General features: G+C 44.1%; 1 protein-coding gene across 17 annotated transcripts in view; it reads right to left on the minus strand.

Annotated features, from left to right (window-relative positions):
• Positions 1 to 11,317: 11,317 nt before the first annotated feature.
• DOCK9 (dedicator of cytokinesis 9) overlaps positions 11,318 to 19,825 on the minus strand; it is a 295,408-nt gene continuing 286,900 nt past the window's right edge. For 16 of the 17 annotated variants that reach the window (XM_032592386.1, XM_030313287.1, XM_032592393.1 and 13 more), the window contains 4 exons: positions 18,145 to 18,335; positions 14,930 to 15,030; positions 14,656 to 14,794; positions 11,318 to 12,617 (listed from right to left, as the gene is read on the minus strand). In XM_032592386.1, coding sequence (XP_032448277.1) covers positions 12,495 to 12,617; positions 14,656 to 14,794; positions 14,930 to 15,030; positions 18,145 to 18,335 — 554 coding nt within the window. In that variant the 3' untranslated portion in view covers positions 11,318 to 12,494. Of the gene's footprint in view, positions 12,618 to 13,690; positions 13,699 to 14,655; positions 14,795 to 14,929; positions 15,031 to 18,144; positions 18,336 to 19,825 lie in introns of all 17 variants that reach the window. The other variant, XM_032592396.1, reaches the window with a different exon arrangement.

A 19,825-nucleotide genomic window follows, 5' to 3' on the forward strand; every position in this document is an offset into this window, starting at 1 on the left:
GTGTGGCCTCACCCCTGACCTGATGGCTTTACCCCTGGTGGTGTGGCTGAGCCCCTGCAGAGGGAGGTACAGAGGGTGAAAAATGAATTTGCTCCAGTCACATGCAGACAAGGAAGAGCAAGCTCCACACTTTGCTGCCCGTCGTGCTGCCCAACGTCTGCGCCGTATGACAAGCCCCAGGCCCTTGCTGGGCATCACAACTGCCTGTGGCAAGTTGCCTCATACGGCAAGAGCATGGGCTTGGTCTCCTGGGAGGGGTTCCCCCTCTTCGGTCACTGTGTGTCCTGCCCTACCGCAGATGGCTGCCCAGTGGAGGGGGTAACCGCTGCACCTGTGCTCCCGGCTCATGTCTCCGCAACCCTGTCTGGGCCACTCCTCCACACGGAACAGAGAGACAGAAGGACAGAGGGCAGATCTCATGTGGTCTAAAGGGACAATCGCCAGAGTGGGCTCTGTGGGACAGTGTCCTGGGAGTGCCTCAATCAGTTAATTTGGGGAAATACTCAGTAGAGACCTATCGTGGAAGCAAAAGTCTATTAAAAAAAAAAAAAGGCTCAGAGAAGTGCTGTAATAGGAATCTGCTTAACTTTTAAAAAAAAATTTATTTTTTATTTTAGAAGGAAAGCAAGAGAGTGGGGGGGAAGGGGCAGAGAGAGCGAGAGCAAGAGCGAGAGAGAATTTTAAGCAGAATCCACCCACAGCATGGAACTTGACTGGAGGCTTGATCCCAAGACTCTGGGATCATGACCTGAAGTGAATTCAAGAGTCAGACGCTTAACCTACTGAGCTACCCAGCTGCCCCGAATCTGCTTATATTTTTAAAAGCGACATTTACCGAGGGCTTACCAAGAGCCAGTCAGTAATAAGTGCTTCACTCATGCAATCTTCAGGACCACTCAACATGTTGGGAACTATTACCAGCCCCATTTTACAGATGAGGAAAATGAGGCAAAGGAAAGTTTGCCCAAGGCCAAAGCACTATTAAGTATGGACTGAATTAAGACACAACTCACCTCTAGTGGCTTCATTTCCTTGTCTTTTCCTATTTGCTCGAGTCCCAAAACTACCATCAAGCTACACCAGGCTATAAGTCCAAAGCAAATTGTAATTGGAACATTCATCATAAAACTTTGAAATTCCACCACCAGCCCAAGAAAGAGGCTATGTTTTAAAGGAGCAAAATAATGAGACTGCCCTTGACCTCACGTCATTTGTTGGAGAGCAATTTGGTGATGCCGGCTGAATTTAAGATGCACGTTCCCTTTTGACCCAGTGATTCCTTCCTAAGATTTTCAGAGACAGGGACACGTGCAAAAATGAAATCATGGAGATGTCTTCTCTCTCTAGAAACTATGACACCTTTCCCTTTATCTCTCAGTACATGGCCCTGAGAAAACGGAAGTAGCCACAAAAGGGCACACACGCTCAGCTCACCTCCCCCCCCAACCAGCCCGTACCCCCCCACCCAGTCCTGCTGTCCTGCAGCCAGCCTCGCCCCCTCCCTCCCCACACCTGGAGCTCTTCCCTCTTGTCTGAGGGCACCCCTCTTTATCATCTCTCCCCCTCTCTACTGGACTATTTTCACAGCACACAAACACACTGTGATTGTGCCATCAAACACCCCCCAAACCCTCCCTTGGCTCCACATCCAATTTCTAGCTATCATCCAATTTCTCTGCTTCCCCTTATGCTAAACACGCAGTAACTGCCCATACTCACACTCTCCCATTTGTCTCCTTTACCCTCTCCCCAATCTACTCCAATCAGGTGGCCTGTCCCCCTCCATCAAGGTACAATCACTTCCACTTTGCCAAATCCAATGGCCAATTCTCGGGCCTCACTTTATTCTCACTGGACTCTGCCAATTGCACCCTCCTTCTTGGCATACTTCGTTCACTTAGCTGTTGGGATTCCGCTCTCTTGGTCCTCCTGTGACCCTGGCTGCTCCTTCATGGCCTTCCTTATCCGTTCATCCTCATTTCTGGGACCTCTTACCACTGGAGGGCCCCACGACTCAGTCCTTGGGCTTATTCTCCATCCACATTCACCCGGTGAGATGGTCTTATCCAGCCTCCATGGTGCTGGCTACCATCTAGACAGTAGCTCTCCTGAGCCAGGACTCTCCCCTGGATTCAAATGCTATAGCCAACTGTGCTTCTGATAGCATCACTTATAAAAACCTCTCAAACTTAACATGTCCAAAACAGAAGCCCTCCCACTGTGTCTTCCGTCTTCCTCACTCGGCCACTCCAGTCACCCAAGGGTTGAGGCTTAACACTCTGGAGTCCCCCTTGGCACCTCTCTTTCTCTCTTGACCCTGATTCAGTCTTCCAGCAAGTGCCGTCAGCTCCCCATCCCCTGTATCTTCAGAACACCCTTGCTTCTCCTTTCCTGCTCTGCTCCCACCCAGTCATCCCCTCGTGAGGCCTCCCTAGGTCAAGGGCCCAGCCCACAAGGACCTGCCTGCTTTCAACAATCTCTTCTTCTTCACAGAGCAGCCAAACTGATCTGCAGAAAACAGAAGTCTGGTCATGTCAAGTCTGTGTCCAAAGCCTCCCAACTGCTTCTTATTTTAGCATCAGATGCAGCCAGCGCTCCTGAGGCCAACAGGGTCCCGCAGGACCCAGCTCTTGTCTCCCACCTCATCTTGTCATCCTGGCTCACCCTGCCGCAGCCCCAGGGCTTCTGTGCTGCTCTAGGACCAGGCCACACACACTCCTGTTCCTCCTGTCCCAGATGCCCTGCCCCTCCGTGCTCTCCAGGCTTGCCTGTCGCTCGGGTATCTCAGATATTCCTCGGTCAGAGAGGCCTTTCCTGAATAGTCACCCCTGGGCCCGGCACAGCTATCTCCCTGTACTTTGCTTTATGTCATGCCCACGGCCCCAAAAGGCACAGTAAATGTCTGTCTGGCCGTCGTGTCTCCTTTCTCTAGAACACAGGCTCCACAAGGTGGAACTTTATTTTGATCATGGCTAAATCCCCAGAACTTAAAAGAGTGCTGGGCCCAGGTGGCACCCGGCATATACATGCTGAGTAAATGATTTGTTTCCTTTTCATGTGGCTTATGAACCCAAAAGTTTCATAGAAGCAGACTGATCAAAAAGAATTGTGGACCTGCCCACCGGAACATCATGTAGGCGGTACAGGGTTTGTTTTCCTAGGATTTGGATTTAGGTGGATGGCTTCGGAGGCTTTCCAAGATATGGGAGATGAAAACAGGCTAACGGACAACATGAATGAGAAGGTCTCATTAATGTAAAATTCCACCTGACCATCTACGTGGCCACGTGCAGATAAATACCCGGGGAGAAGGCTGCTTTTCTTGGGCGAGCTGCTGCTGTTTTACTTGTCTTTTATATACGTGCTGTTTGGATTTTCTACAAGGCGCAGCTCTTGTCCTTGTAAACAGGGATACAATGACAGAGTGCTCTGGACTCCAGCTGGAGGTCCAAGGGGAGGTCTGCAAGGGGGAGGGCGAAGGGGATGGTTCCTGCCCAGATGAGGTGGTTATGTCCAAACCACGGGGGAAGGCACTGAGTTCTGCTGTTCAGGCCTGTGCTGCAGCTTTCTAGAACAGACATCATCTGTCTGCTGGGGTGACATCCCAGGACAGAGGCCGTCTGGCCGGCTGAGAAATGGCAGTCCATTCACATGCAAGAGCTCCCCCCAGAGCAAACCGGGACGCAGGGGAGAAAAGGTGGCTTTAGGGAACTTGACCGTCTCTGGAGGTGGGACTCGTGTCATTCGCTGGTTTGTTTTGAGCGAGTGCTAGTTAAAACGATACCAGGTGGATTCGTTTCCCGTTGCTGCTGTAATAAGTCACCACGAACTTAGAGACTTAGAACAACACAGATTTATTATCTCACACTACTGGAGGTCTGAAGTCCGGAATCAGTTTCACTGGGCCAACATTATGGCATTGGCAGGTTTCCTGCCAGAGTCTCTAGAACTGAATTCCTTTCCTTGTCTTTTCCAGCTTCTAGAGGCTGTCTGCATTCCTTGGGCTGTGGCCCTTCCCCTATCTCGCAGGTGAGTTAAGCTAGCATCTACCGCTATCCCCCCATCACCGTCTCCTCTCTCACTCCCACTGCGTGCCTCTTATAGGGACTGCTGACTACACTGGCCCATCGGACAATCTAGGGCAGTGTCCCTCAGACACTGTTATTCAGATGACCACACCGGGTGACAGAGAGCCTGTGGTTTCCTGTGGACAATGAGCAACACACAGTATTAAAGTACCAAAGGTCTAGCCTTCGGTCCCATCAGTTGCTAAAGAGGGATGGGAAGTGATGGGTACTTTGGGCTGGGGGGCTGTGTGGGTGACCACAGGACTCCAGGGCAGGTTCTCGGACACTGTCCCAAGGCCAGTGTCACCCAGACACCTGCTAGGTCAGATCGCATCGACGCAGCTGCAAACTACATGAGTGCCGAGGGAATGACAAACGTGCCCTCCAAACTCTGTGGCTCCAGACTTGTCACACGGGGTTAAGTCAGACAGGAGAATGGGGACACGCGTGCGGGCCCTGTGCGCATGGGAAGAGCTATGACGGAATTGGGAGAAGGTCACTTCATTACTTTCCTCCCAGTGTGAGACCAGCTTTCTCAGAGCAGGATTGAGCTTCACTGCCACATGTGATGGGCGTTCGTGTCCGTGGCTCTAAGTGGAGCCCGGTCACTTTGACACACATTCTGCTGCTGTCCAGCTGCGGTCCTGGCTCAGACAACCCCGCTAAAGGCAACAACACAGGCTGTGGCAGCAATGGGGGCGCTTGGCCGACAGGAGACAGGACAGGGCAGGCAGCCAGCAGCTTCGGTGCCCCTCACTCTGCATGGCCTTCCCATCTTGCCTATTTATTTATCCATTTATCTTTAATTTTTTTAATGTTTATTTATTTTTGAGAGAGAGAGAAAGGGAGAGAGAGAGAGAGAGAGAGGGAGAGAGAGAGGCAGGGGCAGAGAGAGAGGGAGACACAGAATCCGAAGCAGGCTCCAGGCTCCGAGCTGTCAGCACAGAGCTTGACGCGCTTGAACCCACAAACTGCAAGATCATGCATGACCTGAGCCGAAGTCAGACACTTAACCAACTGAGCCACCCAGGCGCCCTATCCTGCCCCTTTAATCAACCACTAATCTGGTGGCTCTCCGTTTCTATAGTTTTGTCATTTCAAGAACATTACATAAATGGAATCCTACCGTAAGTAACCTTTAGAGCTGGCTCTTTGCACTCAGCAGAATTCTCGAGATGCACAGCACCCCGGTCTGGGTTACCGCTGAGGAGCACCCCCTGGCCCAGATGCGTGGAGGCACCACCACCCAGTTAACCATTTGCCCGCTGAAGAGTGTCCAGGTTGTTTCCGGTCTGGGGCTGTTACATACAAAAGCTGATATAAACATTTGTACATGTGTTTTTGTGTAGATGTAAGGTTTCATTTCTCTGGGATGAACACCTAAGAGTGCCATTTCTGGGTCAAATGGTAGTTATATACGTGGCTTTTTAAGAAACTGCCACGCTTGGGGCGCCTGAGTGGCTCAGTCAGTTAAGCATCCGACCTCGGCTCAGGTCACGATCTCACGGTTCGTGAGTTCCAGCCCCGCGTCGGGTTCTGGGCTGACAGCTTGGAGCCTGGAGCCTGCTTTGGATTCTGTGTCTCCCTCTGTCTGCCCCTCCGCTGCTTGCACTCTGTCTCTTGCGTTGTCTCAAATATACATAAACATTAAAAAACAAAAACAAAAAACTGCCACGCTGTTTTCGCAGAATGGCTGTGCCATTTTACATTCCCAGCAGCAATTTACGAGTGATCTAGTTCGTCCTCATTCTCACTGGCGCTTGGCGTTGTCACTGTGTTTGAGTTTAGTCATTCTGATAGGTGGCAGTGAATTCTCATGGGGGCTCTGATTTGCGTTCCCCTAACGGCTAATATAACGTTGAGCATCTTTTCATGGGCTTATTTGCCACCTGCATATCCCCTACTGGGAAATGTTTCAAGTCTCCTGGCCATGTTCTCGTTGGATTGTTGCTGTTTTTTTGTTTTTGTTTTTGTTTTTTTTTTTACTTTTGAGTCTTGAGTGTTTACGTGCTCTAGATTAAGTCCTTTGTCAGCTCTATTAGTTTGCAAATACTTTCTCCCAGTCTGTATTTCCATCCTCTTAACAGAATTCTCTCAGAGCAAAAGTTTTTCCTTTTGGTGAGCTTCAGTCTATCGCTTTGTCCTTTTACGGATCATGCTTTTGCTGTCAAGTCTAGGGTCCCCAGTGGTGTCCACAGGCACCCCAGGACTGGGACTGTCACTAGGCCAGTCTGGAAGAAAGTCCTGGCTCCTTTCAGATCTTCTCTGACACCACCCAGCAAGGGTGTTGAGCCTTGGGAGGGTGGGAGCCTTGCTGCCCATTCAGCCACTGCTGGTTGGGTTTCTACGGTGTTGGTTGGAGGAGAGCCAGCGTCACCCAAAAGATCTGTCTTGGTAGGCTGCTCTTTTCTTCTTCCTTTGGCTAGACAGAGCAGGCACGTAAGTTACCATCTCAACCGTTTTAATTCATACAGTTCTGTGGCATTAAGTACATTCACAGTGTTCTGTGCAGCCTTCACCACCCTCCATCACAATGTCTTCATCTTAGTCAACTGAAACTCAGTGCCAGTTCAACACTACTCCCCACTTCCCCTCCACCCAGCCCCTGGCAATTTCCCTTCTACTTTCTGTCTCTATGAACTTGACCACTCTCAGTACCTCATATAAGTGGGATCCCACAGTATTTGTCCTTTTGTGTCTGGCTTATTTCACTGAGCATAATGTCCTCAAGGTTCATCCATGTTGTAGCACAGGTCGGAATGTCCTTCCTTTTTAAGGCTGAGTAATATTCTGTTGTATGTGTGTATCACGTTTTGTTTATTCATTCATCCATCGATGGATACTTGCATAGCTTCCACCTTCTGGCTGCTGTGAACAGTGCTGCTATGGACACGGATGTACAAAATCTGCTCAAGTCCCTCCTTTCAGTTCTTTTGGGCATATGTCAGAAAGTGGAATTGCTGGATCATCTGGTAACTCTAGGTTTAATTTGTGAGGAACCACCGTACTGTTTCCACAGCAGCCACACAGTTTCACATTCCAACCAGCAAAGCAAAGCATCCTGATTTCTTTGCATCTTCACCTTTTTTTTTTTTAAATAATAGCCACCATAATGGGTGCAAAGTGTTGTTGGTCTTTTTTTGTCTGTGCCCGTAGGAGTTTCCATGTTGCTATTTTCTTTGGCTCCAAGTATGAGATATAGGAGGAAAAATAAAAATGGAAAACTTAACACTGTATCATTCTTTGGCTCCCAAGGTCCCTAGCTGATCTGCTTTCTTCACTCTACCTTTCAGAGTCTTACCTTCTTCTTCTCCTCCTCCCCTCACCTTACCACTCCTTCTCCTTCTCCTTCTCCTTCTTCTTCTTTTAATGTACTTAACATCCAGGGTTTTTAGTTGTATTCAGAGGAAGGGATAGGAAAAGTCTATGTACTTTATATAGTAGATATGCCATATCAAGAGAACCCAGAATCAAAGAATACACAGGTCTTCTCTTTTTTCTTAAAATTTACTAAAGAAACCAGACTGTGTGTCTTAAAAGCTTTCCACAGAATTAGATTTTGCTGACTGCATTTCCTGTGGTATCATTTAACATGTTCCTCTGTGCCCTCTATTTCCTGGGGAGTTGGTAGAGACATGATCAGATTCAGGTTAGAGTTTCTGGCAAGAATCCATCATAGGTGGGTTGTGCACTTTTTGTCTTTTTGTCTTTCTTTGGTGATATTAACTCCTTCAGTAGTTACCGTTTTCTTTTCTTAAATCTTTCTAGTAGCATCATGAACTCATAAGTTTAACTTTATATTTCCAATCCATTTCTATTATTATTCTTGCTGATGTTCTCTCCATGCCTGGCTACTAGCTAGAAGGAGCTTCTTTAAACTCTTTTGACAGGGCCTCAGGTGTTTTTTTGCCAGCACCCTGGTTGTCTGGTATGAAAAGATGTTCCAGATTCATCTTGGACTATTTCTGCCCTAAATCTGGAATCAGCAATTCTTTGGGGAGCCCTGGATCCTTCTAGTAGAAAAGGTATTTGGAGAGCACAATTTGGGCACTGAGGGGTGCTCAGTAGCTATTGGCTTTGTCATTGTTTTTAGGCATCTTCTGTGAAACAAGTTAGGAAATAAGTGTTTAATAAATGTGCGTTTAAGATAAATATATCATGAACTCAAGTTGGTATTTCCACATCAAATTCAGAATGAAAGAGTTTTTAATTTTTATTTTTTAATTTTTAAATTTAATTATTATTATTTTTAGAGAGAAAGCATGTGAGTGAGAGAGAGGGGCAGAAGGAGAGAGAGGGACAGAATCGTCAGCAGGCTTTATGCTCAGCATGGAACCCGATGCAGGGCTCAGTCCCACGAGCCTAGGATCATGACCTGAACCGAAATCAAGAGTCAGATGCTCAAATGACTAAGCCACCCAGGTGCCTCCAGAATGAAAAAATTTTAATTTAACCTCTTTGTTCTTAAAGATGTAAGTTTTTTTCCTCTCATGCCAAAAACTTGGTTCCCAAGGATATCAACATAATAACTCACTTACTTTCACCAGGAATAAACATACGAGTCTCAGAAGAACAATACAATCTCACAAAAACAATACACCACTTCCACAATTACTGAAAATGGTTTTTGTTTATTAGTCAATCATTTACTTATTTGTTGCCGCAATTTTTGTCCTTTGGGTATATCCCACTAGGAAGGCGCAGTGAAATTCCTATATGGTAAAGTCATTTGAAATAATTCCTTTGTGTTTATGTCATCAACTTGATATATGGTTATGCTCATTCATGTCATTTTGCTTTCAATTTTTAGGAATTAAAAAATTATTTTAATGTAATATTCACCTGGTTCTAAAGCCAAATCTATAAAGCAAATTATATTTGGACAAGCTTATCATCTAACCTCGTCCTCTACCTATCATTCTCTCTCTTCCCCCACAGGTAATACTTTAAAGTTTTTATTTGTTTTCCTTTCCATCTAAAAAAACAGAAGCAAAATCTACTTATGTATATATTCTTCCTTTCTTAAATAACAGGTAGCATACCATTCACTTTTCCCTGTCTTGTGATTTTTACTTACAGTATTCTGAAAATCACTCCTTGGCAGTGTACAGAGATATTCTTAATTCCTTTTTATAAGTATATAGTACTCTATTGTGTGCATGTATTGTAGTTTATTCAAGCGATCCCCTGTTGATGGAAATTAAATGCTTTTATCAATGGAGTTTCTATACTGAGTAACTCTGTCACACGGTTAAACAAGTCCCTACGGAGGGACCTTTCAAGCTACCTTTCAAGTTACGTCCCAATTCTCAGCAGCCTTCTCCACACCAAGGAGCTGGCTCTGTTTATGTACAGTACCTAGAGCTGGTTACTTCCCAGGTAGCAAATATTCCTGATAAGATACTAGCTACACTCTGATTCTGAAAGTTACTTCAAAAAAATCTTATTGAAGGGAGAATGAGGAGTTATTATTTACCAGGTATAGAGTTTCTGTTTGGGATGATGAAGAGGTTCTGAGGATGGATGGTGGTGGTGATTGCACAACATTGGACTTAATGCCACTGAATTGTACACTTGAAAATAGTTAAAATGGGGGACGCCTGGGGGATTTAGTTGGGTAAGCATCCGACTTGGGGTCAGGTCATGATCTCACTGCTCGTGAGCGCGAGTCCCGCACTGGGCTCTGTGCTGACAGCTCAGAGCCTGGAATCTTCTTCGGATTCTGTGTCTCCCTCTCTCCCTCGCTCCCCCACTCACATTCTGTCTCTCTCAAAAACTAAACATTTTAAATGAAAAAATTAAAACAAAGAAATTGTTAAAATGATAAATTTTATATGTTTCTCTTACCTCAATAAAAAAGGGAAAGATGTATGGGAAACATAAACAAATTACTTAAAAATAGCATACACTGCTACTTTATTGTGTGACTTTATACCAAAATGAGAATTTTATATGTAAACTAAATGATATTTTTAATTGGTACGGATGTACTCTGTCACGGGGTCAACAGTAGATGTCTTCAACAAGGAGATGGCTCCTTTCTCCACTGCTGTAATAAATGAGGGTTGGTCACCTTCCAAGCTGAATCATATCTGACATGGCATCTGTACAAATTACTCTCCAAGTCTAATGAAGAGATAGCAAGTTAGCACTTTCCAGACTTATATTTATCTTACTACACGGTGACTTGAGTTTTATGGTTTCTAAATAAGGCATTTATGACCAGGAAATCCAGCTCAGTGCCAAAGGAGACATACTGCTATATCCATTCCTGCTGATGTTGGAGTCAAGGTTTATTACACTGCGCCAGGGAGGTCAGAGACTCAGGGCAAACCTTCATGGAGAATTGTGTTTAGCTCTAAATCCGGATCCGCTAATGGATGGGCTGTCGACTCTGGTGAATTGCCATCATGCTTCACCGTCTCTTCTTCATGACCTTGTCTCCACCTATAAAATACGGACTTACCACTGACTGAGAATGTTTCAAAGACGCCAAAAGATCCTTGGCGTCTGGGTGTTCAAGATGTACATCACATTTTCTTTCCTCAACTGGTTATGTGAAAAACAGCCTTTTAAAAGCCTTCAAGTAGGAAAAGCAGCCATTTTACTTCTTGGGGAAAGACTCCTCTTCCTTTCATCGCTGTGACTACACGGGGCTGGGTGACAATGAACTCACCTGCCAGCCACCGGGCATATCAGAGGCAGGACCGGCACCTGCAATCAGAGCTGTCACTTGACTTGGCTTTCTTTGGGATGACACAGATCGCAGGGCGTGTGCACACATGGCTGCCAGCGCATGGCTGGCTCAGTGACCAGCTTGTCTCCGAGTAGTCATCTCAAAAGCAAGCAAGGAAACTGATGAAGACGGAACTCTCGACAGAGCCGAAGAGGAAAAGCCAGAGGGCACAGGTGTCTGTGCAGGCTTGGCAACAGCTAGTAGAATTCAGAGCCAGGCCACGGTGCAGCAGCGCATTTATCCAAGGCAACTGGCAGATCTGAGGTCTAGACCTGCCTCCTGAAATCTGTACCACGGAGACATACGCGGGGGCAGACAAAATGGTACCACGATTCCCCATGTACCCAACCTCAGCTTCAACAACTGCCAACGTTTGTCAGTCTTGTCTCCTCCACCCAGCCCCTTTCCTTTCCTCAACTTTTAAAGCAAATTTCATATACCATGTTAGTTCACCCCCAAGTATTCCAATATCCTGGCCCTCTTGGGAATGGCTAATAATAATAAATACCCAATATTCACTACCAGAAAATCAGCAATGTTATTTTTAATACAGATGTGGTACAGAATGTTTACTTACAGCAGGGCAGAGATTCTAGTTAAATAAAATTAAAAACCTTTATTTTCCCAAATATAAAATTACTAAATTAATGTCTCAAAAGAAAATATAACATGGTGAAAGCTTTAAATCACACCACGATTCACCACAGGATTTATGGTTTACCAATTACATACTCCACCACTTTGGCAAAAGGATGAGATTTTTTAAAAGTTTATAAACCTAACAGACAAAGACTGTATACACCTCCATATTGCACTTTTTTTTATGTACAAGGATAAAACAGTAAAGTCAAGTGTATTGCATATACTAAGAACGGCACCAATTTGTCACAACGAAACTTAATGCAGAAGCAGATGTGAGGAGTATTAAAAAATGTAGAAATGTAATCCATGTATGTACAGAGTGTGGAGACTGTATTAACAAACTCATATGTACATTACAATATACTGTACTACTTTTAAATTTTTTAGCATAGTTTTGTTTATTAATAGAGGCCTTTGGTTCTAAACTGCTTGACTAGTTTTAAGCTCACATAGTTTCTTAAGCTTTCCTATTTTTTAGATGCAAGTATATGAGTATAAAAGCACTCAACCTTCTGGCTCACTGGTACAAAAGTTACAATGATCAGTTCCCTTAGGTCATCAAAAACTAGTCACAAAAATAGTTCTTGTATTCAACCTGAATGTGCCACAGGAAAAAAAAAATATTTTCAAGGTTTTCCAGCTTAGCCTAGAGGCAAACGTTACTCCAGCCTCCATTTCAGTGCTACTGTCCCTGCTCTGTACATTCCAGAACACGTGTTTTCTCTAGGCCATTTATTTTAATACTACTCTGTAAGGAAGAATAAAATCTCACTCCAGCTTAAGAGAGTTCGCCACACACCCCCGTTAAGACATAATGAAAAGTTCGAATATTGCCAGCAAGATTTAAAAAAATATGTGTACCCTCTTATGACTCTTCTAGAAAATCGGCTATGAAATAACACCGTTCTTGAGTTCCTTTCTCTCCCATTCCCCTTCACTTCTTCTTGTGCTCGGTCCTCCCTGTGTCTTGCACGAGCCCAGTGATTAACTTTGGAAATCATCCTGAGTTTGCAAATGACAAAGCCCCACATACGGTCCGTGAGGCAAAATCACACAACTGAGGACGAGCTGGTCATTCCGTGAACCAGGGTGCTTGTTGGAGTCCCGCTGATGGCATTGAAGATGTGAAGGGAATTCGGTAAAACGCTCGTCTTCTCCTCCAGTGGGCAAATCTTGAGGCACAGAAACACAACATTACTGAAGTGTAATGCCCCTAAAGACATTTCTCAAAATGGCGTGTTTCACGTAACACAATTTATCATCCAATGGTCACTGTTACTCTGAATGATGGTATGCTCAGAGAGCTCGGCTTTGGCGGTTTGCAGAGGGATTGTGTCAGCTCATCTAGAAAATGGCCTTTTTCAGATCAGGATTTTAAGGGAAAGTCAAGTACAATGGGTTTTGTTTCCTTTATAAAGTACTGAATGGAGCCTTCTCTTCTAGACTCACCAGATTATAAGGTGGTGAAGTCTATCTTACACATACTTGCCAGGGACACGACCTAGCCCTGTCGCTTGGAAAAGTCTTTTAAAATGAGTCCTGAGCATCTCTGTTTTTCCACTGGCTCCTTCTCTCAGGGTCTTACAGATTTCCATCCTGGGAAAGAGACAGCAGCTGCCCCTATGACCCTGAACAGGTCTCTCTTCACACTCGGTAACGCGGGGGAGAATTCTAGGGGCGAGACTTGACCTACTGCCAGGTGGAAATTGAGAGGAACATACACAGTCAGAGGCTCCCCTGGGAAAACCAAAAGCAAGTCTACTCCAGGTCACAACCCTTTTTGCTTAAGGATTCAAAACAGTTTAATCTCCACGGTTGTTGAGATAATGGAAAGTTCAAGGTGCAGTTTAGAGCACGGCACTGCGAGAAATGTCCATATGATATGGGAGCTTATTCTAACATTATCAGTCCACATTGTTTTCCTACTTTCTTCTCTTCTAGTGCCAAATGCTGACACCCACTGATCAAACTCTCTGTTACACAGCAATCTGTAAGCTCCATGGAAAAGACCTTGGGCTTTCTCCAAAAACTTATTTTCATGAGACCATCCCTTTTCTGCTTTATCATTCACACATGTATTTCTTTCATCAGTTCAATTTTTTTCTACTTTTCTACATGCCCGGAAGAGGGTGCCTCCCTCTGCACACACTTTATGCCAATGTCTGCAGTTATTCAAACTCAGTCATAACTTTATGTGAAGCAGTTCATCGAGGTTCAGAAAAATAAAATTAAAAAATGACATTACCATCCCATCTGAATGTGTTAGCATGGAAGAGGAGGAAAAAAAAGCAAGCAAGTTAAAAATCAGACATTTCAGTTAGTTTCCTGCAAAAGAAATTTCCTAACTGGATCGTCACATGATATGTTAACTGATGTAAGTGGTCCTGGCTTTCATTTGAGAGACTGAACGACAATCGTGTAGGAAACCGGAAAAGGAGTTATGTGCAATGGAAGTACTCATGTTACTTGTGAAGAATGGCACTGTGATTTGGAAGAAGTCACTGTGGCCGATGGAGAATGGACCCCTACAAAATCAATACTCTGGAAGCTGCTCTTTGACATGCACTTAGTTGCCTGGGTAGCTGCCCCTCTGACTACTGAGCCCACATACATGATCCTACTGAAAGGAGCTCATACAGGAAGGTGATAGTAGCCATGTAACCAGGAAAGATGCCCAAAATAACAAGGACTAGAGAAGCCACCATGAAGAATCCATTGGGGCACCCAAGTCAGCTGTGAATAGTCAAAAACTGAACAACCCTATTCTTTTAAGTGGCGAAAGACATTTAATGTTAACAGAAAATTCTTTAAACTAGGCTGGCAAGTCTTGGTCTTTCAAAGGATTGGGTGAATAAAAAGATTTCTAGGAACAAGCTAGGTATTTCTTTTTTATGTGAGTTTTGTTTTGCTTTGAGCTAGATTAGGGTGGGGAGGGACAGAGCTTCGAACCACAACCACCTCTAAGAGTGACAAAAAGGAGGTTGCTGCTGCTCTCCTCTGGTTGTGTTGGGTGTTAACAGGCGGGCTAGCTCTTAGCCCTTCCCCAGGAAACCTGTGCTCAGAGGGCAGCAGCGTGTAGCATGCTACATTACTCTTCAGATGCCAAAATTCTGGAAGGACATCAGAAGGTTTAGGCCATCCCAGGGCGCATGTGAGAACCCAACTAGCACGTGCTTGCTAAAAATGACAAGAACCGAGCGTGGCACTTACCTGCTCGTGCATGATCTCGGAAAGCTCTTTCGCCATCTCCCTGTAGTTGGCCTTCATTTCTTCCTGGTACTCTAGCTGGTCCTCTTTGATCAGCCGCTCATTTACCGCTAAGGCTTGACCGCAGGCTTCCACAAATTGCCTGAAATGATAAGAGAGAGGGAAATAAAGGCATGTTGAGGACAAAGAGAGAGTCCAACTGGTAGCATCTCTTTCTTGAATGAGCACAGATATGATGGATACTTGAAGAGAAAGAGACATTTCCAGTGTACTTTACCTGAAAACTTCTTTAAGCAACTTCACTTTGTTGTCAGGGTATCTTTTTGTGTTTGTGTCATCTAGGAAAGCTCGGGCATATGCTAGTGGACCTGCGTTGACCTAGATCAAGAACAAAGATTTTAAAGTATGTTATTATAAAAATGACCATTCTCATTGATTTGGTTTAAGTTGGCATGTGCTAACAACGCTGTTCAAGCTAGTCATGACTCCTGCCCTCCAGGAACTGACAATCTGAAAGAGGAAACCATGAACAAAGCTTATATTATTATATGTCATTTGATTTTATCACCTCAGACATCATCAGGGTGTTTGAGATGATGGCTCATTTTATGAAGGAGGAAGCAGAGTTTGGAAAACTGAAGGACTTGTTCAAGGTTGAACAGCCAATAAGCAAAATACCTGAGGTCAGAGCCCAAGTCTTCCAATTGGTATTTGTGCTACTCTACACTGACTGAAGGTCCATGTGTGAATTCAGTGAAAAACTAAAGAATATAGTATATTGGCCAATTTTTTAAAAACTGTTCACCTCTTTGAACTGTGTAGACAGCCATGGGCAAATCGATTTGCTATCTTCAAATGAAGTAACCAGCTGAGGTGTGCTGGAATGCCAAAGATTAGGGGCATTTAGCAACAGGGTGAGTGAACCAGAACCCTGCATCTCTTGATTAGCCAAGAAGAGTTCCTTGAAGTTGGATAGTCAGGATACATGGGAATGTAGAGAGAAAGAAGGTCAGATACACTGGGTGGGAAAGAGAAAGTCCTAGGCATCTGAGATGGCATGAGAAAGAACTTGACATGTGATTATCACATCATTTTCCCTGGGAGGTCTGGCGGGCTTGGAAGTAAATAAGTAGGGAGGGTCTGTCACTGTTGGTGAAGGAGCTGGGCTCTGGTTCTGACCCACGGTAGGCATGACCTGTGCAGTAATGGCAGGAGAGCTGAGGTGTGGGAATTCATACCAGAGGTGGGGAGACAGAGGGCCACAGTGGTGGGAGATGGGCCTCCAAGTCAGGAACAACTAGTTAACCTGTGATGACTGCAGGTATCATCATACTGGTGTTGCATGGGGAACTATGCTAATGATCTGGACATGACCCAAATGACCAATTACCTAAAATGACACAATATACTCAGTTTTAAGGATATGCAAACAGGAAAGCTGATATGATTTCATAAGGACTAACATAACCAGATCTTGGAGTACAGAGTCATATAGCCACCATGATGGCTCTGTCCTATACAAGAGAAACCCCAGTGAGGTTCTTGGTATAAGAATTACAGAAATACCTAAATAAAATGGTAAAGTTAATTTCCTATAGCTGCAACTTCACTGTTACCTTGGTGGGCACACACGTATAAAAAAAAAAAAATCTCCTCAGGGTCACCTGGTTGGCTCAGTCATTTAAGCGTCTGAGTCTTGGTTTCAGCTCAGGTCATGATCTCATGGTTGGTGAGTTCGAGCCCCACATTGGCTCAAGAGCCTGCTTAGGATTCTCTCTCTCCCTCTCTCTCTACCCCTCCCCTGCTCACGTTGTGTCTGTCTCTCTCAAAATAAAGAAATAAACTTTAAAAAGAAACTCATCATCATGGAATAATGATCTTTGCTTCTTAAAGATGATTGGGTATTTATAAATCTCTAAGGTCGCTGTCAAATGGAAGGGCACATTATGCCCTTTAGAAAGCTCAACCTGTCCAGCCCCACCCTTTACTGGCGCCCATACCTCTCCGCTGGTGTTCTGATAGAGGCTGGATGTTCCCAGGCTATGTTAATGAGTGGTTTTGTTTTTATAGTTGCAGAAAAGTGTGGCCTCTGGACCCATTATGTAATTGCTCATGTTGTTAGAATATTTATCATATTCACTTGATAACTTATTTTGGTACATAAGTCTTTCAGGTCATGAGGGAAGAGGTTGAAACATCTACAAGCCCTTTTGTGGTGAATGACATTTAGAAAAGGTTAGGCAACAATCCAGTGTGTATTTGATTAGAAGGGTAACAAGAACTGATTCCAGAAAATAAACGAAAAAAACCCTTAAAACTTACATATTACATCTACATGCAACTTTCATAAATGTAAGACATTTATGAGATAGAACATAAGTGGGGGAGGCGCAGAGAGGGAGACACAGAATCTGAAGCAGGCTCCAGGCTCTGAGCTGTTAGCAGAGAGCCTGATATGGGGCTTGAACTCATGAACCATGAGATCATGACCTGAGCCGAAGTTGGACGCTTAAACAATTGAGCTACCCAGGTGCCCCAAATGTAACCTTCTTTGAAGAAAGGAATTGGATATAAGGATGTGTGTGTGTGTGTGTGTGTGTGTGTGTGTGTGTGTGTGTAAAACATGTGTTAGAATTATCTATATATACTTAAAAAATCACTAAAGCAAGAAGCATACAAATCACTGGAAGGAGGTGATTTGCCAATTTCCTTGGAAATCATGTAAGTAAGATACCTTTTAAAAACCAATTATTTTGAAGTGTAATATACAAACAAAAAGGTACATATACCATGAGGTCATACCTTATTGAATTTTCACAACTGAACATACATATATAATCAGTAGATAAAAAATTATCTTTTCACTAAATGGTGCACATTGCTTGGATAACTATATGGAAAAAATGTATCTTGACCCCTATCTGTTACCACATACAATAGATTCCAGCTGGATTGCAGATCTATACAGGAATACTAAACAAAGGAAGAAAACATTGGAGAACATTTTTGAGACAGATTTAAGAATGAAGTTCTTAAAGAGGGCGCAAAAATGTTACTAATTAAGGAAAAATTAATTAATCTACCATAAAATGAATAAATTTCTGTTAATCAAAACATACCATTAAGAGAGTGAAACTTAAGGTACTTTTTCAGATACAATTTTCATAGAAACCAGAAAACAACAGTTTTGTAAGGAACCCTACAGCTATTCACACTTCTTTATATTTAGAAGAGTCTTGATGTTTCCAGTTAGGCACCTAGAATTCCCCAAAGTACTAAAAAGACACTCCTCCAGGTGGGGTTGGATGGGGGCCCCAAGTCTACCGCCCCCTTCTGGTATCAGGAGACACTGCACAGATACTGGAAGGTAACTGGGATGACCAGGTCAAGTAGGGATCTACACTAGACCTTGCTGGGCTTGAAATTTACCAAGGTCCAAATGAGCCCCTGCGACTGTTGCCCTGTGGTTTGCTTTGACAGCGCTGGGCTCACCTGAACGCTCACGCTGCCCTGGAGTTTGAGCTGCAGCTTGATCATGTCTACTTCGGCTGAGGAACACAGCTGCCGGAGCTCCGCCACCTTCTTACTCATCTCGTCAATGGCTACTTCGATAGGGTTCAGGTCGGTGTGGTGCTGGTACATGACGGGGATCCGCTTCTTCACATAAGGGAAGCAGTGTATTGCTGTGGAGGAACGAGTCCCAGAAATGATGCCGCAGCTTGTATCGTCTTTACTACTATTGAGGTAGAAGTACTTATTATTCCCATTTTATAGATAAGGAACCCAAATCTTGGTAAAGTCACATGCCAGGGTTTCGTGGAACCACAGCACTGTCTTCCTTTATCACTGCGCATGTTTAATGACAGGTTGTATCGTGCAAAGTCAAGAGAGTTGAGTCTTAGTGTGTATGTTTGAAGAAATTACTATCATTTCCGGCTCAGTTTTCTTAACCATAAATGCCTTACCTTCCTTGGAAGTTGTGAGATCTGAAAGACTAGTAGGTGTAAGAGGGCTTTGAAAACATTAAGAACGGTACAGAGTTTTGAGATATCCACAGACCGATTTTAAGTCCAGAAAATAGTTCCATAAACATATCCTTGAGAAAATTCACTTCTCTAGAGAATTTTGAATTACATGCTTGAATTTGCACAAATCAGAGAAATCAGTGAAAAATAACAAGTGAGAACATATTTCCAAGTATTTTATAAACCAGATATTCAGGCTGTTGAAGTCACACTAATCATAAAGATATTTTGAAACAGAAGTGAGTAAAAAACAGAAATAAGAATATTTACGTTTTCTTATACTTTTTTCTCCCCTACAAAAAAACCAACCAATAGTATTGTTTTCACTTATCTTTAAAATTTTTTTTTCTTTTTTTTTTTCCAACGTTTATTTATTTTTTTTGGGACAGAGAGAGACAGAGCATGAACGGGGGAGGGGCAGAGAGAGAGGGAGACACAGAATCGGAAACAGGCTCCAGGCTCTGAGCCATCAGCCCAGAGCCCGACACGGGGCTCGAACTCCCAGACCGCGAGATCGTGACCTGGCTGAAGTCGGACGCTTAACCGACTGCGCCACCCAGGCGCCCCTGTTTTCACTTATCTTAATAAGAAGCCTGAATGTATCAACAAAATGAATAGAAAAACAGCCAGTTCTAATTTGGGTCTGTTTTAAATTTCTACCTTTTTGCTTTACATGGCATATAAATATCTCTAATATCTTTATTTAATATATATGTATGAATAGACATGAATATAAATGCTTAAAAGCTAATTTTATTTTTTAACAAGCCAAAGTAAGACGGGAGTGTTACGCTTGGATCATTGCTGTTTAGTAAGTGGCTAGGGAGAGTTTACTTAGAAAGGCCTCAGTGAGAAAACAGGGCCAGCACCATGCAGCACACAGTCCAGGTGGGTCACCCAAAGTCTGCACAAAGCGGGAGGTGTTCAGCCTGCCGCAGCCTCAAGTCACACCCTGACAGGCCTGTTCTAGTCCCTCAATGTTTTATCGATCACAGACCAAAGGTCTGTGTCTCCTATTTCTTTTGCATTCCTTGTGGATGGTTTTTAAGTGGCAGCAGTGGGATTGATCAATCCTCTTGGAACCTGACGCTTCTTTGGTAGTGTGGTAAGACCTGGGCCTCGCTGCTCTCCAGCCGGGGAGCCAGAGG

The sequence above is a fragment of the Lynx canadensis genome, chromosome A1, assembly GCF_007474595.2.
Source record: "Lynx canadensis isolate LIC74 chromosome A1, mLynCan4.pri.v2, whole genome shotgun sequence".
Classification (NCBI taxonomy): domain Eukaryota; kingdom Metazoa; phylum Chordata; class Mammalia; order Carnivora; family Felidae; genus Lynx; species Lynx canadensis.